The sequence below is a fragment of the Lepidothrix coronata genome, unplaced genomic scaffold (assembly GCF_001604755.1).
Source record: "Lepidothrix coronata isolate B3197 unplaced genomic scaffold, Lepidothrix_coronata-1.0 Scaffold48, whole genome shotgun sequence".
NCBI classification, from domain to species: Eukaryota; Metazoa; Chordata; class Aves; order Passeriformes; family Pipridae; genus Lepidothrix; species Lepidothrix coronata.
Genome location: NW_016690228.1, coordinates 2,279,116 through 2,305,132, shown reverse-complemented (window position 1 = coordinate 2,305,132; position 26,017 = coordinate 2,279,116). Strand labels below are relative to the sequence as shown.

The following is a 26,017-nucleotide window of genomic DNA, read 5'->3' as shown; positions in this document are numbered from 1 at the left end:
CTTCTATATACTGATAAATAGTTATCTCAGCTCATGTCTCCTTTTATTATTTTTATGAAGGAGCTTTTCAGAACTTTGCTGCTCTTTTGGCTAGAAAACAGTTTCTGCAAATGGCATCAAGCAGATTTATAGTGGATGCACAAGCCCTGAGCCTAATTTATTCTTTTCCAAGCAATTTCCACTGCAGAAGTATTATTAATAAAAACAAAAATTATTTTACTTATTTGAAAAAACTGAAATAATAATAAAGGGTACAGTATTTTAACTTCTCTATAGCATGTTAAAATGAAAGGAATTTATACATCAAGCACAGAACAAAAATTCACTGTTTGATTTCCTTAAACCTGACACCTTAAGAATGACTACCTGTGAGGACACTTCTCTGCCTACATAGCACATGGCATTGCCACCACACATCTGATTGGTTCTTGAGTGTCCGGGAATTTCTAAGCACAATCAGGTAAAACCACACTGCTTTCGTCAAAAAATTATGTGGCACGAGGGAAAAATTGTACATGCAAATCTCCTTTCCTTTGGTTAACTGAATTCAAGTTTGCAGTTTTTCTGCATTTGATTACAGATCAAACAATCTCCAATTAATACTACCTTTCTAACACATCTGTCCATTTTCCCAATTGAACGAAGTATGTTGGCACTCTGAAATGTTCATCTTCCCAATACAGGAAAAATATCAAAAGTAAGTACTCTGAAATGCTAAATCTTTCCATATAGAAAAAATAATACTAAAAAGCCAAAGATCACAGAAGAAATGTGTGTGCATAAACAGTTTGGTATCACAAAAGGAAAGAAAATAGAGAGCTAGGGTAAAACACCTTAAAAATAAAACTCATACCGAACAGGAGTCTGTGGAAGTATAAGACTAATTTCCTCCTCTGGACTGTTTTTCAGTGGTGTCCTCTCCAACTGTGAGCTACAGAAATGGAAAACAAACTTATGCAGAACTAATGTAATCCAAAAAAACAACGTTTTCTAGAACAAGTTATTGATCCAAAGAGGCAGCTGTAGAACATATTTTTAGAAGATCTAGATGTCCAACCACTCCAGTTGTTTAAACAATGTAATTTAAATTACGAAGTATATCTGTATTTATGCTTTAAGCAGGATGTTAGCCTAGATGACCTCCAAAGTTTTCCTCTTTTTCCTTTTCTAGAATTCTATTTACAAACAGCTTAATTTATACACAGAGATGATATTACTTCCTTTTTAATTCAATTTTAAATGAGTGTATTTTCCTAGTATATATTCAGGTTCACACAGTGAGCTCACATCGAATTATGGAAATGTTGAATTGTTAGGAATCACTGGAATTTAGGTGTATAACTAAAAAAGAAATCAAACAGAATCATAAAATACTTCAGGTTGGAAGGGTCATCTAGTTTAAAGGTCATCTAGTTCAACCTCCTTCAATGAGCAGGGACATCTTCAACTAAATCAGGTTACTTAACTTCACCTTGAATGTTTCCAGGATTGGGCATCCACTACCTCTCTATGCAACCTGTGCCAGTGTTTCACCACCCTCATAATAAAACACTTTTTCCTTCTATCTAGTCTAAACCTACCCTCTTTCAGTTTAAAACTATCCCCTCTTGTCCTATTACAACTATTAGGCTCTGCTAAAGGAAGTCTGTCCCCACCTTTATTATAAGTCCCCTTCAGGTACTGGAATTCTGCTCTAAGGTCTCCCTGGAGCCTCCTTTTCCCTAGGCTGCAAAACCCCAACTCTCTCAGCCATCCTCCATAAGGAGAGGTGCTCCAGCCCTCTGATCATTTTCATGGCCCTCCTCTGAGCTCACCCCAACAGCTCCAGGGAGCGTGCCTGGGCGCACACTGTTTATTCTGCTAAATCATCTCTCCCATGCAAACTACCATTTCCCAATTTGTGGGTACAGGTCAGAACTCAGAATGGGTTCAGGGCCACTCCCAGCAGGTAGCTTCCAAATGCCACCATCCATTTTCAGGAAGGAGAATGTGGACAGTGAGGTCCCAGGCCATTTCATGCCAGCTGGCTCCAGAGCCATAACATTGCCTCCGGCACATCTAATCAACTAGCAGGACATGGCTTCTGCCTCCTCCTTACAATTCCTCAGCTTTCCCTGGATGACAGGGCCTTGCATACAGTAAAAGTTAGAGCAGAGCTTCCAAATCATTTTACGGTAGAGTCACAGGCAGATGTTTTTTAATTATTTAAGTGATAATGTAAAGCAAGGCTGGTTATGCCAGAAATACCTTAGCTGAATGACAAATGTAGAAGGTCAACAGGATACAGAGATCTACGTTTATAACACAAGGGGGCAGAAAGCAACACAAGTTCAAATTTTCTATTATAAAGTGAAAGCAGTAAAAAGAAATATTACCATGCTACGACATCAGGCTGTAGAGTTTCATCGTGATTCAGAAATAATCTTGCATCTATATCTTTGTTTTTGAGATAGAGCTCGTCATACTGTTTCAAGATAACTTCAACCTCAAAAAAAATTGGAAAAAAACCAAATTTATTTTATAGGAACAAGTTTGACAATTTGTTGAAAAATATGTTAGTCCTACCTCGTAAATACAACGCTGAAATGCTAAGAGAATGCTCTTGTAGCTCACAAAGTTAGTTCTTATACAACAATTGAAACACACCCAGAGGAAAATGATTGTTTATAAGAGAAAACAATCCAAGATCTTTTCGAAGAAACGTAGGTCTTGACAGGGTAGAAGACCTAAAAATAGCTATAATGGGAAACAGATCTGCAAACCTTTCCTTCCAGAAAAGAGGGGTGTCTCCAGGAGCAGGAAATATAAAATGCTCGTTCTCAGAACAGTTGTCGGACAATCAGTTTGGTCCATCTCTGATGGTTTGGAGATGGAGGCCAATGCTCAAACTCAAACGTTCTTGTTCTAAGATATTCCCCATTTCATACTAATATATTTGTACTGGTGTAGTTCTTAAGAGATGTGCCTATTTCTGCAAAAATACAGACATTTCAAATCCACTTTTTTGTTCTTTAAATAACTGTTAAAAGTTCCTTAGTTGATTAGATCCCAGAGTGATATGACTTCATATTGCATGGAAAAGTTTGTTGGATTTTTTGGATGGTGTGATTTTTTTGGGGTTTTTTGTGGTTTTGTTTGTTTGTTTTTAATTATTATTATTTTTATTTTTTAATTGATTAGCATTAACTTGAAGTCTGCATTTTTTTTTTAATCTAGGCCTCCACTTCAAATCTGCTGCTGTGCTCCTGTGGAAGTAGGCAGTCACCTCAATTATCTGTTCCCTGAGCCCTTAAACATATTAAATGATGCTGTGCTCTGGCAAATTCCTGTTAGAAAAACAGGCAACAGTGCATATGAACCAAATTAGTCCCCTCTCAGCCCCAAGAGAGAGAAAGCTGCAAATATCTCCTACATAGCTTTGCTCCTCACCCTCTCCTTTTACCTTCACCAATTGGCTTTGCTCCAAACCGATATCACAGTTAAAACTTTGAGATGAGGACCACTAAAAAAGATTATATTTCAATTTTCATTATCACTATCTTTCGTATTTAAAAAGTTAACTTTATTTTTATTATTTTCCTAATGGCTTATGCATTCTTTTTATCTAAAATATTTCAGTATTTCATAAACTCCTAGAAAAAGCAGCAGCTCTTAGACAAAATGGCTGTACTGGGATAACTGGGAAGAAACCTTCAGTCAAAAATAAGAGTTCTGCATGAATCTATTCAACAGTGCATAAAGCCTGACCAACAAACACTAAAGACAAAATACTAAAGACAAATGAAATACCAACATTAAGCCTCAAAGGCTTTTCTTGCTTTGGAAGTAATATTAAAATTTATCAAAAGTTCAGTGTTTTTGTTATGAAAATGAAAGTGAATTTAAATGTGCCACATTACTAGCTATTGTACTGATGATGTCAGCTATGGCTGATGGTTAATTGGATTACACATATGAACCAAATATCTCTGAAATATAGCTGCAACCTTCTGCTTTGCCGCTGAAGGTGCTCAAGTTTCAGGAGCAAGGATAATGTGACTGGATTTTCCTTCAAATGCATTGTTTTATAAAATTTTCACCAGCAGAGTCTTAGTACTTTTGATACTATCCTTAAGTTGAGCACCCTTGGATGAAAACCCTCTGATTTGAGAACAAGCTGTTTAATGACCTTTGCCTGGAAGTTCATACAGGGTTTCCCAACTATATATACACACATAAATTAAAAAGTCTAAACAGGCTACTGATACCCTGAAATTAATTTAGGAAGAGATTAAGATCTTTAGTGGGTCTTGTACTTCGTTCCCCACCGAACACACTATGAAACTGAACAGAAGATACACCTAGCTGAACCCTGCAGACTTATCAAGTCTGATAAGCTTCAGAGCTGCTTGTTTTGCCACATCTATTGGCGACACACAGCTAGACCTACTCTTTCAAGAACAATGAAAAAAAAACACATTGCAAGAAGTTACCTATTAAGGTGCACTCTTGAATGCAATTCTGCATCCAGGCTACAGCTCGGCAAGATGAAAATAATTCTGCATGGACACAGCAGGCCAAACTCTGCCAAGTTGTGAAACTGAGCCTAACCTTTTAAATATCTTTCCAACATCACTACAATAACATGTCTCATTTATATTTAAATTTAGGTATGTAATCTAAGACTGTTTGCATTTACAGAGTGACTTCAGAAACCTAATATTGTAATAGTTGTGTTTTAGATGAACAGCCTTACCAAGATCATAGATATACAATGCTTATGTCATGTTTTGCTTTGAGCAAAAGCACTGGTTTAGCCTCAGGAGGTTCATTTATTAAATTCAAATATAACAGCTAAACATACTTCATGAATACTGGAATCCCTGCTAAACCACATTCCTAAAAACCAACGCATTTTGCTAGATGATTTTAGAATAACATATTAGAACTTCATCAAATTGTAAAGGGAATCTTAAGCAATCTGGCATAAGTAAAGAACTGTTGTTGGTATTGGGTTTGTGTGGCCAGATTCTGGTAGCAGGGGCGCTACAGGGATGGCTTCTGCGAGAAGCTGTTAGAAGTTTCCCCCATGTCCAGCAGAGCCAACGCCAGACGGCTCCAGGACGAATCCACAACCGAGCCAATTAGGAGTGGAGAGAACATCTCTCTGATATCATATTTAAGAAGGAAAAAAAGTTATCGGGCAGATGTAATTGCAGCCAGAGAAAAGAAGAGTGATAATGTGTGAGAGGAACAATTTTGCAGACACCAAGGTCAGTTGAGAAGGAGGTGGAGGAGGTGCTCCAGACACCGGAGCAGAGGTTCCCCTGCAGCCTGTGGTACAGACCATGGTGAAGCAGCTGTGCCCCTGCAGCCCATGAAGGACAATGGAGATGCAGGGATCCACCTGCAGCCTGTGGTAGAGACCCACATCGGAGCAGGTAGACACCTGAAAGAGGGCTATGAAACCATGGGCAGTTCATGCTAGAGCAGGCAGAGACCTGCAGATCCATGGAGAGAGGAGCCTACACTGGAGCAGGTTTCCTGGTAGGAATTTTGTTGGTAATAAATTCAATGAATATCCCCAAGTTCATTCTGTTTTGCTTGTGATAGTATTCAATGAGTGATCTCTCCCTCATCCTTTTCTAAACTCATCAACCTTTTGTTATATTTTCTCTCCTCTGTCCAGTTGAGGAGGGGAATGACAAGAGGAGCTTCGGTGGACATCCGCCACGCAGCCAGGGTCAAACCACCACACTGTCTTAAATTCCTCCACTTACCTCTGGTAGTCCATTTGAAGCTACAATACCAGCAGAATTCAAGAAAGGAATAAAGCTTGTGAGATACACATTTTTGACCTAATAAAAAGAAAAAATGTAATATTAGCAATGTACAGAGTCAGCCATGCACACACTGCTTTCACACCTTGAAATCAAGAAACTGAGACATTTCTGTAATGCACTGTGTTTTGTCTTCAATAAAGCAAGAATGAAACTCCTTATATATCCAAAACACAGTGATATATAAGCATGCAGCAAATACTCCACTGCTTGAGCTTTCAGTGACTAAACTGGGAAAGAACTGCACTCTTCCTAGCCCTCTCATATTTCTACTTCCATCATCCATCTGGGTAATCAAAAATCAGTCCTTTGACAAGAACAGATTTATCAGCCAAGGACAAAGGGAATGGGGTTTTTTAAGATCCCCCACAGAAGCAATGTGCTTGTTGCATACATTTTCTCCTCATGGGATGCAGCTCTGAAACCCCATCAGAGCAGCCCTCATTTACATGTTACATGCCACGATGAGCCTATAACTACATATTGCATTCTTCACAGTTTCCCTGGCAAAGTTATCATCCACACCAAAAAGCTTGTTTTGGGGTTTTTTGTTTGCTTGTTTTTTAAGCTACTTACTAGAGAAAGTATTGAATGGTAGAATACCCTCACTATTGAACTAGAGAGAATAGTTAAGCTGGCATGAGTATTGACATTTAAAACAAGACTATTTAAATAAATACATATTTCAGGTGGGGTTTAGCAGCAAGACCTATGAGACATTAAAATGCAGGCATTACCTCATCTAAATTACAATCATGCTCTTTACAAAGGATTTCAATAATCTTTGTATCGGTATCAAGTTGCTTTGCTGTACGTGTACTCCTGTTCTGACCTCTTCTTGGAGTTCGAGCTGAACCATTAACAGTCACTGCAGTCATAGCAGACTCTGGAAAGATATTCAGAACCATCACAAGGTTAGAGTCATCTTAAGAAAAAAGATATTTAAATTATTAAACCAAAAATTACATTTTCAGGTTTTCCTCTTAAAAATGTCTTCCTTTTTATCTGTTCAGCTGTGTAAGAAACCTTCATTACAGAAAACCTATACAAAAATAAAGTTAATTTTTAAATTCCTGTATCTGTATTTGACATTTTGTTTTTAAACAGCTATTCTACACAGAATGTAACAGCACTTTTTGTAAGTAGCTTTGAATGAGCACGTGTTTTGCAAAACTGGGAAAGCCTTATTTTTTCACAGATGAGTAACTTTTTTCTATTTTTACAGAAGTGTAAAGCGGGAAGCTGAAAGATGAACTTCACTCTACATGTCTGAAGGTTAATAAATCAATGCAGGACTTAAGTGCCGGTGGGAACCTGGAATATGGCCCTGCAGGAAATTTCTCCTTTCCCCAAATACCCCCAAACAAACAAGTTCATCTTGAAGAAGATATCAAAAAACCATAATACCTTGAGTTAAAAACACTTCATTTTATTAAGCTCAAAGTGGTTGGCTTCAATACTGTCACCTTGAAATATGTGAATTATATTAATAATGTACATTACTATAATTAAATATTGCAGGTTTAAACCCGGCACACTAATCAGCATGCTGTTCTCATCTGTAACTTCATTTATATTTGACAACTTTTCTCAGAAACTCTGACAAACTACACTGCTGGGGTGGTTGCATCTTAATCCCCTCAGCCTCAGTCAGATCATAAAGCTTGACATCATTCAGCACAGGAAGCTTCTTGGTCACGATGATTTGAACAATACATTGTGTTATTTACTACAAGAATGAAGAGCTGTTTGATAGTTACAATATCATACACAGCTTCACATCAGAAATCTAATGCTACGTACTTAAGACAGGGATACTCATATCTGAAATTTAGTCTCAAGTGGCAGCATTTTTTTTCAGGATATGATGCACAGAACCAAACTGTTTCTAACAATGAGCTCCTAAATCAGTGTGAATACAGAGCTCAAAAACAGGTAGTTTCAATTCAGTGTTTTTTGAAAAATCTCTGCTTAATAATACCTGAAATAAGCAGTAGCACATGTCTGTCCTATTAGAAAGGACAAATTTAAATTCAAAACAGTACTGAAGGAGGGCAGTGATTTGCTTGTCCCAAGCCTGCTCTTTCCCACCCTTTACACTGGCATTACAATAAAAGCAAGGTTATTTGTTCTCATCTGCAACAAATGATTACTAGGTCAGATAAATACCCACCAAAACATGGAATTTAAAGAATATAGCAGTGACTATATCATCTATTCTATGACATTATAACCCAAGCAGATGTTTAGTTGTGAAACAAAGAAATTAGGCTAAAAATTCTAGGGTCACATCCCAACTCAGCAGAGGATTAACGCATTATCAATTACCTAGCTTGTTGAAGAAAATAGTTAACTGAAATATAATTCTACTTTTGAAAGTTGCCATAAATGTTCACTTTCTCTGCCTTTTTAGTGAGGTTTCTCAAGTTTTAGGTATGAAAACTGAATGTACAAAAACTTACTGCTGAAGTTTTTATAGTTTGTATAGTGAAAACCCATTATATTTTTAGTCAAAATAGTGACACTTGCTAATAACAAAGGGGTTGTAATAAAAGCAAACCTATCTACATGTTACCTCTACTGTTTTGAGCTTCTATCCACCACATATTTGTTTTAAATGTCTGTATAGTCCAGTATCTTGTACATTTCTGCTGTCCTCATACTGTTATACATCAATGAACTAAGAGAGTAATACCATCATCATTTCCTTTTGTAACTCAAAACAAACCTAAATAATAGTTCTCAGTTATAATCTACCCAGAACCTGAATTCTTTTACCAAATTAAAAGTGCTGTTTTAACAAGTCCCTAAACAATTTGCATGGGCAAAGGACACAGTAAATGGAAGGCAGGGAAAAAAAATTAAGTACATTGCCACATTCAGATAATTGAATTCAAGTTCGCTATCATCTAAATTGAACTAAAGCATAAAAAATCCATTTTAATAAGCTTAAAAAGTTTTATTATGTTAATTAGCAATGTTAGCATGACTAATAGAACTTTAATCAATTTAATTTCTACTTTAGTGCACAAAAAACTAAACTCCTTACTGTATGGTTCCTTGAGCATAGCAGGTGGTGACAGTTTGATAAAATAATCTAAGACACACAGCAACAACTGGAAGGAAATCACCAGGTCATCCTCCACTTGCAACACTTTACCTGCAAATATTTAAAAGGGTGAAGAAAACCTTTGTGAAATGTTTGACTTAATTTTAGAGGTAATTCTGAAAAACAAAGGTTTTGAAGTTCATATAATAAAACACTACCATTAGAATTCATAAAGCATCACACAGGATGCCAGTGTTCTTTAAAGGCTATCAATTTTAAAAGTCATGGCTCTAGAGAGGTTCGTTGCTTTAGAGATAGCAACATATACAGATACACAAACTTACTGTGCACAAAACTCCTGCCCTCAGTACTCCCTCCTGATTTCTTTTTCATTTTATTGTAGTGTTGTAATGCTGTAGGCTATTTTATTTACATGTACCTCTTATTTCTGTGTAGTTCCTCCTCCCTTTCTTTTTTGTGCTCTTATGCAAGCTTTGTGGAATCTGCTAAATATTCAGAAAGCAGGAGCTGCTATTATACAGCAGAGAAATTCAAAACATGCTAAGACACTGTATGCTCAGCCTGTCAAATACATATGAAATTACTTAAGTCACACAAACATTAGCATGAAGAGCACTTTTAAAGCTGCATTATTCCAGCTGCATTACTCCGTATGCCAGAGAAGATCTCCAAGAGAGCACGCATTGCCACGAAAAATTCGGAAAGCCAATAACGACTCAAAACAGCTACAGATCCCTATTTGTGCTCTACTTACATGTCCGATTTTTGTATTTATTTTCTATCAGAACTAGCAAGCATCACCCAGGCTTTCCTGCAACTATATGTTGATAACTTTTAGTTTTCTTTGTTCTCAAGAAAAGGCAGGCTAGAAAAACTTTTCTGCGTTTTGCTTTATGCGAATGCTTGGAGAATTCTAGTGAAAAAGCTCCATGAAACTCAGCTGATCCAAGACCGATTTTGATATCAGAGATGTGTACACTTTGCTGGGAACACACACCTTGAGTAAGCAACAATTAAGATACAGGAGTCATTCCCTTTTGCAGGAGTAGTACAATGAGACAGGCCTTCACACACTACTGCAATTGTTTTATCACTCCACTTTAACTTATGCGTTTTCAAGAAAGACCCATAGTATTCAAAGGATGTGATTTCAGGGACTTATTATGATATCTTATTATTAAATTTATTTGTATGTATATTACATATAAATATATATGTTATAAACATATATCATTATAATTTATATTTATTTAATATATAATTATATATATATATTATATAAAAAATCTGCCAGTCTTTTCAGTTAATCATCCATTATTAAAATACTGGCAGTTTATAAAGCACCTCAGAATAGAGTCAAATACAGAATACCAACCTTTAAAGTAAAAGAAAAAAATCTTAGAAATCTTAAATACATATATTTCTATACGGAACATAATACCAGTGACAACAATAACCAAATTGCACTAAAAAAAAGTACTTACAAAAGCCAGGCAATCAAAACATTCTGAGCTTGCATGATGTATATTTGTAATAAGGATGCTAGTCTCATACTGGACATGTAAAAGAAACTCACTTCAACAATATCTATCCAAATAACTGTCTTTCAATCGAAACTCACCTTTTGCCAGCAAAAAAGTAATCCAGTAATTTTTTAGGACTAATACAGAACTGAGTTCAGCAGATATCCTGTAGAGAGACAAAAATACTTTGCATTGACAGCTCTGTAATAATCTAAACTATAATTTCTGAAAACATGCTTCAGTTTATGGAATTATTTAAGACAACAGGCAACATTTCCCATATAGTTAAGTTTACTAAAAATCTCATTCTGTTCCCTATGTAATTATGACCACCACACATCTGAAAAAATTAAGTCTGTAGAGCCATTCAAGAATCCTGAAATATCAGTATCATCCTTGGAAAAGACAGTAAACGTAGGCAATTCACTTAACTGTTACAAGCTGTTTTCTCTTGTGTCTTTGACTAATGTCCTATTCTCCAGTCACAGCATGAACTCAAGCTCATTTTGGAGTTGCTAAGGCATCTTTTAGTACACTTATTTCTTGCTGTGATTAGGAAGCTCACTCTCCAAATGTTATTTCCACCATGTCAAGACATATGCCATTGGATAGCGATCCTTCATGAAGGATATATATAATATATATAGCTATATAATTTTGGAGTATCTCATTATCTCATTAAAATTTGAAGTCCCCACTAAGGCTAAATTAAACACATGACATACTACAACTTAATCAGTCTTGAAGGGTTAAAAGATAAAATGCTGTCATGTTTTATATCTTTACAAACACAATTTAGGAAAATCAAACTTACTCAGTACTAGGTTGTTCCAGATAAATAAGGCCACAAGTCCTATAAAATAAAAATAAATTCACGTTTTTGAACACTTTTCTGAAAGTGAACTCTGCAGTATCTTTGACTTCAATGTAGTAAAAAAATACACCAGTTCACAAAACATTATTCTAACTTAAAAAAAAAAAAATATGCTGGCTATCAGAGAACAGATTAACAACAGATCAACTACAGGTCTGCCATAGATGAAATTATGTTGTCGCTTGCATACTTAGGTCAAAGCTTAAACAGCAGAACAATTTTACCTTGCTATAATAAAATCTGTTCTTTTCTTCCAGAAAGACAAGATTTGTACATACATTGTTACTCAGTGTTTCATACAACACAGCAAAGTGTGCTACAGCTGCACAGAACACTATAAAAGGGCATTTTAAAATCTTTAGTGTTTCTGCAGTGTCACTGCAAGTCTTGTGGTATAAGGCTGCTTCCCAATTATTCTAGGTACATGATCTCAAGAAATAAATTCAGTTTATTCAAAAATTAGGAAAACAAAAATTAAGACAAATCCTTCTTGGAAAGATTGTTATTGCAATCCAAGGTTCAAAAAAGTAAGCGAAGTTAGAGGAGGGACAAAAAACCAGAACATGCCTGTGTATATCTGCAATGACACTTATAGCCCAGAAAAGACTTGCAATTAATAAAAACAAATTATTTACAACTTTCACAGAATTCCACAGCTTTAAGGCAACTATAAACTGTACAGAAGTATTGCCAAATACATATTTCCCAGAATAACAGTAAGTATGATTGGTTGGACTTCGAAAAGACAAATAAAGCTTATATCACATTTATGCCTTCATTCTATAAACTACCAAGGGGTCACCTACTACCCCTTTCAAGGGTCATTTAAGGGATATTTTGTGATTTTGGAGGAAAAATGTCAAATAAAAAAAATATTAGATAGTAAACCAATCCTCTTATACATCTGTAAAAAACTCAAAGTGAGTAGCAATCACTTGTCATGCTACTCTTACTACTGTTTGTGCTGCAACAAGTGGATTGTTTAATAAAGCATTGTAATAGTTATGGAGTAAAACATAAGATGTGTTTATTCAATGCATGTTAACAGTTTCATTTCACTGTTCTGTAAATATTAGCACACAGAGTCTAAGTGGACTCCTGTAATACACAGTTTGAAAAATTCAAATACTTAATTGTTGACAGGCATAAAGAAATCATAATTTCAAAATGAAAAAATGTACTCTACCTTTCAAACTTGTGGTATAGTGCAACTAATACATCATATTTCTTTTTCAGCCTTGATACAGTGCTATCAACTTTAGTGCTTACAGTATCCATGTTAACATCCACCTCTTTCAGAAACTGAAAAAACGTGCATACACTGAAAAAAAGGAAAAAGATGACAGCTTATCACAACTCTGAGAATGAGTATCCTGAAATAGCTCTTAAAAAAAAAAATAAAAACACAAGCCCACCAAAACTCATTGCCTCACTTCACTAGACTCCAGCATACTTTCACTACTACTACTACTATTCTTATTCTCAGTGACAGAGAACTTTGCCTTGGGAAACACTACTCATTTACTTCAAGCCCCACCTTTACATTTTCCAGATATAGGAATACTGTTCAACCAGGTAACAGAAGTATGTCACAGTATGGGCACCACTACAGAAGGAAAATTTTCTTGGCTAGCACAGATACCATCTTTGGAGGTCAGAATTTGCTAACTAGACACATCTTTCTTCTTATTCTGCCAGTAAAACCACAAGTATCCAACAAACATATTTCAACTCTTCTGTTCTACTTTAAAAATGCTCTTACTGCTCCAAGAACATGAACCTTGGTTCCATCCATTCTAAATAAAGACCTTGGAGTGAAAACTGATATGAATGCATTGAATTATATGGAATTTCAAGTCTTGCAACAGGTATTGGGGCAAGAACATTCCCACCCCTTGGAAATGCTATTACACAGGGGACCAAAGTTCTCCCTACTCATCCATGTAATATGATGGGTCATCAAGGGAGCACTTTGTTGCTATGTTCATAAGCAAAATAAGCAGATTGCTAAAAATCAAAGAGGAGGAAGCTATCAAATATATTCAACTATTTCAACTGTATCAAATACATTTTGATCCTTTATCAGAATATAGTATTCTGAGAGACTTTTTGATCTTTGTCAGATTAAAGAAACAATATAAAACCAAACAGAAGCTCATTTAAGAACTCTTTTACCATGGAATAAAAAAATCTTTCCAATATATCTGTGTGGCTCTAAAGGATAAGATGACTGGTAGAAATCTCTGCCAGTTGACCCTATAGCTGACAAAAAGCCCAGGGCTAACAAGACTGATGAATCTAACACAAGGTATGCCTATTGCTGTTGCCACCTAAATTTACTTTAAAAGCAGATATTGTCCTACAGTTTTAGTTTCTCACTCATGAACTTAGTCAATATAAAATATAACAGTAACCTTCCCCTTTAAAAGGTGTGTACAAAAGTACAAAATTTAGACTGGCATTAAAATGTTTTAAAAAGAGCAGCATACTTGGAAACAATCTGAAGAGTAACTTTTTTTTCCACTGTTTGATTTAGCCTAAGCCTAACGTTGGGAAAAAGGTTTTATAGAAAATCTTGATACAGGGGAAGAAAGGACATGTCTTAAGTGCAATTTACACCAATTAAAACTGCTGAATACCTTAGGTTGAGCAAGAACAAGAATTAGTCATACGAGTCATACAATCAAAGCTAACCACAGCTGAATCAAACAAGTATCACTGCTCCCTCAAACTAAAATATGATAGCAAGACTTCCAGTTTACCAAAATATTCAGAATTCTTATAAATAACCTTCACTGTAAAATCAACTAGCCTGATATGCACAAAGATTCGCAATGCTTTAAAAATATTTTCTTTACAAAAATGTTGATGAGTTAATTTTGAAATCTAAATTTACATACTTAAATTCACTTACCTTATGCTTATACTTTTCAGAAGCTCAGTGAAAGTGAATGTCACTTCATCCAGATCAATTGCTACAATAAAGATACACACTCCCCATGTTTCCTTTTTCTTTTTGTTACAAGCCTTTTAGAAAAGAGAGGAAACCATTTTCATTATTCAATAAAAATGGGTAATATATGGAAAGCATTAATTTGTCCAAACATTATCAGAAATGGTTAAACAAAACATCCTCAAACATTTGACTATGATAGCCAGTTATCTGATAATGGAAAATGATTACAAGTTTTACAATATACATGAAAGACCAAACACTTCAACACTTATTCCTGCAGCACAAGATCAATTTAACTCATACAATTCACCAAAGCTCCGAAATACAAGCTTTGGTTCCATGGAACATTTACACAAAGCAGAAGCCATGATCATCTTTTTTTAAAGTTACCATATTTGACCTTAATAAGACACTGAAGGTTAAGGAACCAGAAGCCAAGTCATAGAATAGTAAATAAAATCTTTACAATGACAGGCAAGAAACACTCATAACTGGGTACAGCTGTGTCTCAACCACTTATTCCTGCTGAGCCGCAAATCCATCTCTCTGTTTAGTAAAGCACGATAGCAACAAGCAGTTACAGGCATTTTCCTACCATACATCCACATTTAAGGTCTTCTGCTACTTAGAAGGTGCAAGTTATAACCAATCATCTTTCTTCAAAAGAAGCCAATACACAATGACAGACATGCCACCCACACGGAGGAGAACTCTTGATGGTTCAACAAGCCACTCACTATTTTGCCAGTGTCAAAACTCCAGGGGATCCAATCGTATGGCACAAATTCACAGCTTGTTTACAGTTAAAGCCAGATGATTCATCCCAGATGGACTTGAATGTATGGGAATGAACTCAAGACAAATTCACAGCCACATTAATTTCTGAGCGTTTTCTTCTTGACCAATCTGACTCAAGATCTTTGCTGCAGCATCACTACAGAAAACGGGCACGGCCCCACTCAACATCTGCCTTTGGCTGTCATGCAGTTTCAGTAAGATGACTTGCAGTGACCTTAATTCAATTCATCACAAAGCAAAGCCTACCTACCAATTGCTAGCCCAAAGCTTATTTAACACCTACTAGTCTACACAGATTTTTCTTTTTTTTTCTTTTATTATCTTTTATTTAGGACTCTAAGGACCCAACACTGTAACTTCAGAAAATGTAGGTCAGTTCAGCTGAATCAATGTACAACTCTTACAAACTCTTTCAAAATATTCATTTCTCATTCTGGACTTACTATTATTTGATCTTGTTTTAGTTTAAATCTAGTGAAAACAAACTAGATGAGTCACAGGTTTAAAATGTTCATGCAACTGAACTCCTGTGAAATGGGATTCTTGCCTCTCTTCTTTTCAGATGTAGTTGCAAGATGTTAAAGGCACTAACAGAAATAACTTCTGTTCTCCAGCGTTAAACTAGTAACAAGGAGGAGTTGGTCACAGGAAGTCTCAGTTGTGGTACACAGTTAGAGATGTTTTACTGTTCTGCCAACACTGGTAACAATTTTGATGATAGCCGACAAAAGTGATCCAGGAATAGAAACTTCAAATGATGCTGAGTGTAAAAGAAAGTCAAGAGAAACGTATGTAAGAAATATGCAAACAAAGAAGGGTATTTGAATCAAATGGGATATAGAATGTCTACCTGTCAAGCACTTGATTTTTGAAGAGAACAATGTGGAACTTGGCTTACTAAAATCTCAGCTAATACGTCCCAATCAATGTAGAGACCTAGCTTGACAGTACAAGAAACATTCACAGGTAGTTGTTCGATAGAGTCCAGAGGAGGTCACGAAGATGATCAGAGGGCTGGAGCACCTCTCCTATGAACGCAGGCTTAGAGAGTTGGGGCTGTTCAGCCTGGAGAAGGGAAGGCTCTGGGGAGACCTTACAGAAGCTTCCAGGGGCTACAAGAGAGCTGGAGAGGGTCTTTTTACAAGGACATGTAGTGATAGTACAAGGGGGAATGGCTTCAAACTGAAAAAGGGAAGGTTTAGATTAGATATTAGGAAGAAGTTTTTTACTGCGAGGGTGATGAGACACTGGCACAGTTTGCCCAGGGAAGCTGTAGATGCCCAATCCTGGAAGTGTTCCAGGCCAGGTTGGGTGGGGCTTTGAGCAATCTGGTCTAGTGGAAGGTGTCCATGTCCCTGCCCCTGCCCATGGCATGGGGGTTGAAACAAGATGACCTTTAAAGGTCCCTTCAATCCCAAACCATTTTATGATTCTGTATATTTATGATTACAGTGGGTGGAAGATGACTGGGGAAAAGACTCAAGAAGTACTTACAATAGAAAACTGATCAGAATTAAAATCTGCAGGAAAAATATTCCAGGAAAAAAACTTCTGAAAGTGAATATTATACCCATTGTCTACAGATAAGAAGTTCTGTGTAAAGATGGTTTTTCAGCCATACCACTTTTAAATTTTTATTGAATATTGTCTGGGATGTAAGATTAATCTAAACTGTTGAAAACCGAGTAAATTAAAATGTAATACTATCTAAAAGTAATGGAGGTCAATGGAAAGTATTGAACTGAGGAAATTAGTTCATCTGATATGGTAAGTTCCCATTACACTTTTGCATGTAGCAAGACTGGAGGGAACATCCATCTTTACCCAGGATGGGCAGAAGATGAGTAAAAAAAGAAACAGTGTGCCAATCACCTGAGCTTTTAAAGTGCAAGGGCACAACACATACAAGCAATGCATCTGTTGCTAAGATACTGAATATCATCAACAAGAGGCCATGGTGATGATTTATGTTTGCTTTGGAACTTTCAGTAGCTCTTCGTTTTTTGTTTAACAACAGAGGATCCTAAAATATCTGCAATTTTGCTCATCCATCCAACACTTCAGTGGATTCAGGTTCAGTTTAGCTGCAGTTCTATAAATAAGAGACAAAAGGTCTAAACAGAAAATACTTTATTATCTCACATGTTTCATGCTTTTGCCAAAACCAAGAAGCCTCTGCATCTTTTAACATGAGGATGAGATGGCTTGCTAATTACAATGTTCTCTTTTTAATAAGAAACCACAACCAAAAGGAACTGATTTAATTTAAATGCAAAATTTTATGAATTGGGGACATCTGATCTGCTGATCAATAACTCTTTGGTCTATATAGAGCAATCTTGTTATATTTAAGAATTCATTATTTCATTCCTTGGCTTAAGCTACAGTTCACCTTTTAAGTTTTCTTCACTAAAAGCAGTTCAACTCTTGTTGAATCAAGTGCTCTGCAGTATCTGCATACCAGTGTAAATCACCAGTTGGACAGAATTTCAGAATGTAAGATTAGTAATTAGAAACAAGGAAAGATGACTGAAACATCTTTAGATGCTAGAGACTTTCTGGGGAAAAAAAAAGGCAGCAAAAATACATTAATGACCCCTGGCTTGAATTATAACACAGAAGCAAACTAGTACAGTACTTGGGGAAAAAAATTCATGGACAAAGAAAGTTAAACTAGGAAGGACTAACTATGCAGACTGCAGATCTTTCACCATGAGAATTTTTTAACAGCAGGTCAGACAAACACTTGATAAAAATGGCTCAGGAATTCATGAGTCTGAACAGCTGAGCAGCAGCAGAACAGTGAGCCACATTTCCAAAACAGAGCTACGAACAGCAAACAAAAAAATGGAGCTCCTACCCATGCACTATATATTAGAACAAACTGGGCTGATGAGGTTGAAGCACACCAGACCCTATGTCTCAATGTCCTTGGCAGACTCCAATTTCTATCAATTTCCTAAACCACTTCAATTTTCTTTGCAGAAGTTTGGTTCCAATTTAGTCAGCATGTCATCTGTTCCTCACACTGGTTCTTTGCAATATATTCAGCAACAATTCACTCAAGGCTTTTTTTCTGCTTATATCACCCAGTATTCTACTTTAGATTCTCATTTTATTGTTCTCTACCAAAATATACAGTATCAGAACATAACAAACGCCTTGAGCTTTTTCATAGCAGTATTAGTGTGGCTTCCTGGACCTCTTCTAGTATTTCTTACACCAACAATCACATGCTGCTCACCAAAGTACATTAGTAATTCCACTAAATCTATCCACTCCATCTAGAATTTACGGGCATTATTGGTTCATAATACGAATTTCAGGAGAGTTACAAAAAATTAAAATACAAGAGAAGCAAGTATCAGAGCCAACTGTTAAGCCAACAACGGCCAGTGCGCAAGAGTTTTGAAATTAAGACAGTAAAAACTACAATCAAGCTACTTAGGTAAATCCACACTGCAGTTTAAAACCAAGCTACTTAGGTAGCTTGGTTTGGTAAAGAAGAGAAATGATAGAGACAACAGAAGTATTTGTATTACACTAATGTAAAAGCTCTTACTTAGATAAACACTTCCATGTGTACAATAAACTTGTGTGGGAGTTCACCAGATATAAAAAGAATTTAAAAAGAAAACACCTTTCTGATCACACGTCAGATACCTTCACTCCACACACCAAGAGTGCTGATTCAGTACAACATCTCTGGAATCAGCATTTGGGATTTTGTCTAAGAGATTTTGAGTTACAATTTTATTGTAAGAGTGTCATTAAACTTGGGCTGTCACAGAGGAAATGCTCTCCCGCTACAAAGGAAAACACCATCATATTTAACAGGCAGCTGTAGTGATTTGAACAATCCCCCTCTGCAGATCTAGTTTTTACAATTACAAGTCAGCCACATTTTCCAGAAAGATTGTTACCATCTCTCTCATCACCCTTCTCCTCCTTCACACCTCTCACAGGAGTTCAGTCTGTTTCAAGGACCCAAGGCCCAGTTGCAAGAGAGTGCAGCTGTGTATCCTTGACTCACACACTGCGGAAACAGATAAGTTGACAGGAGTGTAAGGAAAGCTACAGTGCACAGCTGTGCAAGATAAGAAAGCTGAAATTTCAAAGAGAAGTAGCATCACTAGTAGCTCAAATATTCAAAAGAAAAAATATCAGTGTGGAAAGGTGTGACATCCTGAAGGGAAAAAAAGCAGTGCATCAGCCAGTTTTGGTGGTGCCAGTGGCTCCAGTGGGCATCGGCATTCATTCCAGGGAGCAGCAGATACCAAACTTTCTCCTTCCTGACTGATGCCTCCTGGCCAGCAAAGTGTCTCACCAAAGTGCAGGCACATTTAGGCTGATACATCACTACAGTATAGCAATCTTTTGTGCACCTGCCAAAAATAATGGTTTTATACTTTTAAGATGCATGTACCTGGTTGAAGAGTCTCTGCACATGGTTACATGTACCCTAAGTGACTCCAAAAGGACAGCACTAAAGGATGTTTTCACTTTAAGTCACTAAATATTCACTGAGCAAGGACACAGCAGATGTTCAGACTATGTCCACACCCACATTTGCACACCGAATCTCTGACAGTTACCACAGTACCTAAGGTCTGGGCCGTGCTGCTTCCCAGTTAGCACTGCAAGTCCCCTCCACATCCTCAGAGGTTTGGCAGGCACAATTCTGAGATCAACCATAAAGAACAAGGCCAGGGAAGGTAATGTTTCAGGTCTTTGTGCATTGTAAATGGCTTGAGAGCAGGATTATTAGGTGCTACCTCTGTTTCCATCAGTGGCCTGATGATTTAAGCTTCTTCAAGTAAAACCAACTACAACGTTAAACAGAAGTGTTCTGGTAGGTATTTGTCTCAACTAGTGGCCTGCCATTTCCCCTTTTGCTTAAGAACAGAAAGTTGCTACACAAGCAGCTTCTGTTCCAGTGCAGAACTGGTTAGTACTGACCCCTGTTGATTAAAACACGCAGCTGGTGCTTGCAGGACAAGCCCTGCGACAGCCCCTCCAACATATCACCTCTACCAGAGGAGGGAAAGGAGTAGGCATTTAAATACAGCCTCCTCCCGAATCCCTGCAACTTGAACTAGTGTCACCCTGAGAAGCCAGGCTCACCACAATAACAGCTTGACCTGAAAAGTGCAGCAGCAATTAGCCAGGCTGTTACTTTGTTTGACTTCACTGTCAAGTGAAGTCTGTTCTCAGCTAGAAGTAGCAGCTCCAGTGCCTTCCAGGTCCCCACAGAGGCACACACTTGTGAGCTTACTCATTTCACCACTTTGCTGATACATCTGAAAGTTTGAGGAAAAGGACTTGGATTGAAACACAATATAATGTAGATTTTTTTTTTTCCTATACATTGAAAGGCTCTTAGCAATTGGTCTTATGACAACAAATATTAGCTGTAAATCACAATGAAGGTCTGGTCCTTGTCCTGTTATGAATAGGTAAAGGAAGTCATCTTCAGGTGCTGAAGGGTTTTGAGTATCCTGTATCTTATCCGGCTAGCTCTAGGTAAAACAAATTAGTGAAAATCGGTGTGAACAAAACTTGGCCTGTAAGTGAAATTTGTAGGATTATGCTGAAATCTGTCTTGCTTTTTTCCCCTCAAGAGAACTGACTACTCCTGTTTTCATTCATATACGGGAGCTAGACTATGCATTTTGGGAAATGCTTCCTGTGAACACCTATGGCCAGAAAAGTGTCTGTTACTGAAAGAGCTGTACAATCTCTCTCCCATGCTGTTACTAAACTTGGTTGCAAAACTCAAAAGCAATAAGAGTTGGTAAATCCACACTGCAGTTTAAAAGCTACAGACAACCAGGTAGTAGTAGTGACAAACTACTTTACATTCAGGATGGCAGAGCACTGGAACAGGCTGCCCAGGGAGATTGTGGAGTCTCCCTATCCGGCAATGTTGAAAACATACCTGGACATGTTCCTGTGTAACCTGCACTGGGTGACCCTGCAGGGGCATTGAATTAGATGATCTCCAGAGGTCCCTTCCAACCATAACTATAGTGTGGTAGCCCTGGCAGGTCAGCTCAAGTTGCAGAAGAACAAGCAGAAGTGCAACATATATATAAATGCAAGTCCACACAGCAAGTTATACCGCAGCTAGGTATTACAAACCTAAGACATGTGTGTATAACAAGCTTCTGACATGATTTAATTGTATTACAGTTGTTCTCTGAGTCAGCTTCTTGACACAGCAGTGATACTGAGAAGGAAAAGCAAAAATCACAAAAAGGCCTAACATTTTATTAATTTGTTTACACGTGCCCAGTGACTAATTTCGAATGGAAATACCTCAATGGTAGGTACATACAGGTTATCATTATGCAGTAGGAAAAAAAAGAGTTTAACATTCCTTTCTTCACACTAGTCTTCTCCAGATCCTTTCTGCAGCCTCATAAAGGAGGCAGCAGGAAAGACACAGAGAAACAACAAGATGAGCTGTATAAAGCTGACCAAGACATATTTGAAATAACTTACACTTTGAATATTTAGCTGATCACGTGGTGTTTTTTCCTACTGTGATTTATTAGTCATCTAAAAGAATTCTTTAGCCCATACCTTTATTGTAAAACATTAACAAGAAAGGGGAATCTGTGGAAGCCAGTTTATATAGACACGAATATGGCAATATCCAACTTCGTTTTTTTCCAAGTGAAGTTAGACTGAAGTCTAACAGCTTTGGCTGTGAGACACTTGGGCCCCGGTGCAGCAAAGTAATGGCTCAATATCATCTGAACCGGGGCACAGGACAGACACTACCACAGAGCAATGCCATGAGCAGCAGGTACTTACCAGAGCTCCATCCACTGCGGATAGGCTCTCATACGTCTTCCACGCTTTCTCCCTCACGCTCTCCGACACTTTCAGGGCATCACAGAGCACGACGAAGTCAGCCTCTCCGATCTCGAGCCTAGGAAAAGCATCAGACATCGCCAGCGGGGACTCGGTGCGGCGGACCGGCCGCACACCGGAGCGACGAGGGAACTCACACCACCCGCTGCCGGAGCCGCCCCGGGGTGACACCGCCCCACCCGGCGGCACAGCCCGGGAGAGGGCACAGCCCGGACCCCCGGGCGCCGAGAGCCCCGGGGCGGCCCTCCCGCCCCCCCAGCCGTCCCGCCGCAGCGGCTCCCGGCCCGGGCGGCGCTTACCGGGGAGCGGCGGGCGGCGCGGAGCCGCCGTCGGGGCTGGCGCGCTGGCTCCTGGCGGCGCCTGCCCTGCGCGAGGGCTTGGGCGGCATCGCGGCTCCGGGCACCGCCACTGAAGGCGCCGCGTCTCCCGCTCCCGGCCCCCGCCGCCGCCCGAACTTCTGCGCCGTCACTTCCGGGCCGCGCCCCCGCCCCGCCCCCGGGACAGCGGGAAATGCGTGAGGGATAAGGGAGGCTTGGCCGGGCCGCCAGTGACAGTCCCTCACACAGCGACCACCGGGGCTGCCGGCGCTGGAGATTCGTTCGTGCCCCTCAGTCACGGCAGCCCAGCTGTGCCTGATACGTCAGGTACTCAACAAGCTGACGGGGCAGTCGATACATCTTTTCCGTGACATGGGAAGAACCACAGACCTATGTATAAAAATAACTAACTATACAGGTGCAGAGCAGGGCAGGAATTGCAGATTCATTATGAGCGTTGGTTCAATAAGGCCAAGTGCCCTGTTCTGCACTTTGGCCACGACAGCCCCATGCAGCGCTACAGGCTGGGGGCAGAGTGGCTGGAGAGCTGCCCAGGAAAAGGACCTGTGGGTGCTGATCGACAGCTGCTGAATATGAGCCAGCAGTGTGCCCAGGTGGCCGAGGAGTCCAGTGGCATCCTGACCTGTATCAGCAATAGTGTGGCCATCAGGAGCAGGGAAGTGATTGTCCCCCTGTACTCGGCACTGGTGGGGTTACACTTTGAGTGCTGTGTCCAGTTCTGGGGCCCTCACTACAAGGAAGTCCAGAGAAGGGCAACGGATTTGGTGAAGGATCTGGAGCACAAGTCCTATGAAGAGTGTCTAAGGGAGCTGGGATTGTTTAGCCTGGAGAAGAGGAGGCTCAGGGGTGACTGTATCGCTCACTACAACTACCTGAAAGGAGGTCGTAGCCAGGTGTGGGTCAGCCTCTTCTCCCAAGCAACTAGCAACAGAACAAGAGGTCCTCAAGTTGTGCCAGGAGAGATTCAGGTTGGACATCAGGAAGAATTTCTTCATAGAAAGGGTTGTTAAACATTGGGATGGGCTGCCCAGGGAGGTAGTGGAGTCACCATCCCTGGAGGCGTTTAAGGAAAAACTGGACGTGGCACTTAGTGCCATGGTCTCGTAGACAAGGTGGTGATTAGTAAGAGGTTGCACTCTGTGGTCTTAGAGGTCTTTTCCAACCTAAATCATTCTCTGATCTCTCAATCTAACATTCATCCAAGTCCTCACTGAAATGTTACTATAGCACTGTGCATTAAAATTGCGCTTAACATAAGACATTCAGTCTGTGGGCATCCCCTGGATTTTAAGCCAGTGAGATTCAAATCCCCAGTGCCCTGATTCACAGATCTTAAAAATCGACTTTGTTGTCTGCAGTTGCATACCCATGTTTAGATGGCAGATCACTGTTGTAAACAAGCACGTTTATTTTCAGATTTGTATGATGACAACTTCTTAGAAAAAGGAAAAATATTTGTACATAGGGATTCTTACTACATGCACATATTTATCTGTTGCCTGTAAAGCAACTAGTTTTAGTGAGATTGCTGTCAAAACTCTGGATTTAAAAAAACCAAAATTGAACAAAACCCAAGATGAGTATTACTATGGTATACAGTTGAAATTCACTAGAATTTTTAAGATTCATACATTTTGTTAATTTTTTCAGGTTTTTCCTTTATATTCATTAACTTAAAACAGGAGAACAGACTGGTTGTCTGCTATATAATTAGAATTAAACCAATTACAGAAAAAATGGGATTTCTGGAGCAAATCAATGTACATAAATTCCAAACTAAATTTTTGAGTTGTAGACTGCCTTGGGATTTAGACATTCTGTATTATGATCCTAGTACAACTGTGGCAATACATTTTTCCTGCTTCTAAGCATATTTAAATACTTCTTGTAATCAGATGATATCAGATGCTTTGGAAGGTTCGGAGTCTAGGACTGCCTGTCATCTACAATTGAATCACAGACAATTAGACAGATTTACCAGCTTGGAAAAGTAAGCTAAACCACAGGTGAGTCCATTGCCTTCTCCTCACAACTGGCTTTAAGAGGATGAAAGAATTTTAAGGGAGAGCAAAGCATCTCAGAAACTTGGTCATAGCCAGTGGAGACCATCCCAGCTGTCAGCAAGAAGGAAACACACCCTCCTGGGTCACTTCCCTCACAGCTGCTTTAACATGCTGTTAGAGCCAGGCCCTGGATCATCCAAATGATAAGCAAAAAATTTGTCTCTTGGGCCTTTGTGTCTTGCTCTTTTCAAGGAGTTCACAAACCAGCCTCAGTGTGAATACTAATTTTCTAAAATTGTTAGTATGCCAAGCATCTTCTCAAGTCAAATTTTATGCACTTTTTCATCAAGCAAGGCTCTTAGGGCTCCCCTCCATGAGCAGGTATAACCAAAATATAATTTCAGAATACTTAAAGTTACAACTAGAGGGAGAAGAAGGGAGGCAGCAGATGAATCAAGCAACAATAACCTTAAACTGTCCATCCTGGAGTCTCAGATGTAGAAACTACATCTGAACTGCAGTAAGAAGAAACAAAATGTATATATATACTTCCAAAGAAAGGCATGTGCTTGTGTAAAAACATATGTAAAGTTCTGCACTTTTCCCCCGCCTTGTCAGAGGCACTGATTTGAATGTTTTAATCCTGTATTTTAAAACTTCTTCTTTTAAATGGAACCTTTAGACTTTTCAATAAAATGACAAAGGAAAGAAGAAAATCAGCTCTGAGTGGGAAAAAGAAAAAAACAAAGGAAACACTGCAAGGTCAAATAAAGTATTAATGATCATTTTCTCATTTGACTTGACAATATCTAAATGTTTATTCCAAACATCTCGCTACAACTGCCTTTAAAGTATAGGTCATAGGCAGTTGGAAGTCTGTGAAACATCGCCCTGTCAGGCAGTTCTGACACATTGTTTCCAGCTGCTACAAAACCTTAGGTAATTTTATTATCTTAGTTTTTTCACTTAAAACTGTTGCTATTAGTTTCATGGTAATTGCCGGTGGGAATAGAAGCCATGATTTCACTGCAAATGAAACCAAGCCTAGAAGCTTGCTACTCCTTTAGTTTTCATAAAAATGAAATATTTGTGAGAAGAAAACTTGATTTAAGTACACCTCATGGTCGACCAAGACTAGCTGCTTACTCCTACATTATCACAGACCTCCATCACTTAAGTTGTTACAATTACAGTAAAATCAGTTCTTCTGGAGTTGCACGACAAAAATGTATGCACTAAAACCACCAAGTTGGGAGCCTCTGGATATTAGTGCAAGTACTAAATATTTGCAGAATTTTTTCTTGAATAAAGCTCATAGGCTGCAAAATTCATGGATTATAGATGTCTGCCAGAATCACACCATTTCCCTGTCTGTAACAGGCAGAATGAACCAGGGAGGGGACATAGCCTCTCCAGGTCAGTCTTTTCAGAGCAGCAGCCTCTAGCCCCCTGCCATCAGTGTCACCTGGAGACCAGCTGTCCCTCTCAAAGCCCCAGCACAAGTGCTAACAGGAGCGACAGACGTGCTCCGGCTCCCTGCAGGCCAACTTTGCTCCACCTGCTGCCCTATAGGCCCCAGGCCTTAAGAAGAACTTCCCTGGGGCAGCACCTGATGCAACAGACAGACCTATGTGCTGGTCTTGCTTCAGGAGTGCCTCAGGGACACTCTCAGGCCATGGTTTGAACAAGCCTTTTCCACTCCCCAGCATCACCTTTCTTGGTAATGCTGCCTTGAGATTACAGTGGCATCAGCTCTG

General features: G+C 38.8%; 1 protein-coding gene across 1 annotated transcript in view; it reads right to left on the bottom strand.

The window, feature by feature from the left end:
- Positions 1 to 22,345, bottom strand: part of RB1 (RB transcriptional corepressor 1) — a 73,112-nt gene extending 50,767 nt beyond the window's left edge. The window contains exons 1-11 of the mRNA XM_017815086.1: positions 22,219 to 22,345; positions 21,860 to 21,977; positions 14,201 to 14,313; positions 12,473 to 12,607; positions 11,227 to 11,265; positions 10,511 to 10,578; positions 8,869 to 8,979; positions 6,557 to 6,705; positions 5,760 to 5,837; positions 2,376 to 2,485; positions 854 to 931 (exon numbers count right to left, since the gene is read on the bottom strand). Of these exons, the coding sequence (XP_017670575.1) occupies positions 854 to 931; positions 2,376 to 2,485; positions 5,760 to 5,837; positions 6,557 to 6,705; positions 8,869 to 8,979; positions 10,511 to 10,578; positions 11,227 to 11,265; positions 12,473 to 12,607; positions 14,201 to 14,313; positions 21,860 to 21,977; positions 22,219 to 22,307 (1,088 nt within the window). The 5' untranslated portion in view covers positions 22,308 to 22,345. The remainder of the gene's footprint in view (positions 1 to 853; positions 932 to 2,375; positions 2,486 to 5,759; positions 5,838 to 6,556; positions 6,706 to 8,868; positions 8,980 to 10,510; positions 10,579 to 11,226; positions 11,266 to 12,472; positions 12,608 to 14,200; positions 14,314 to 21,859; positions 21,978 to 22,218) is intronic.
- Positions 22,346 to 26,017: the final 3,672 nt, after the last annotated feature.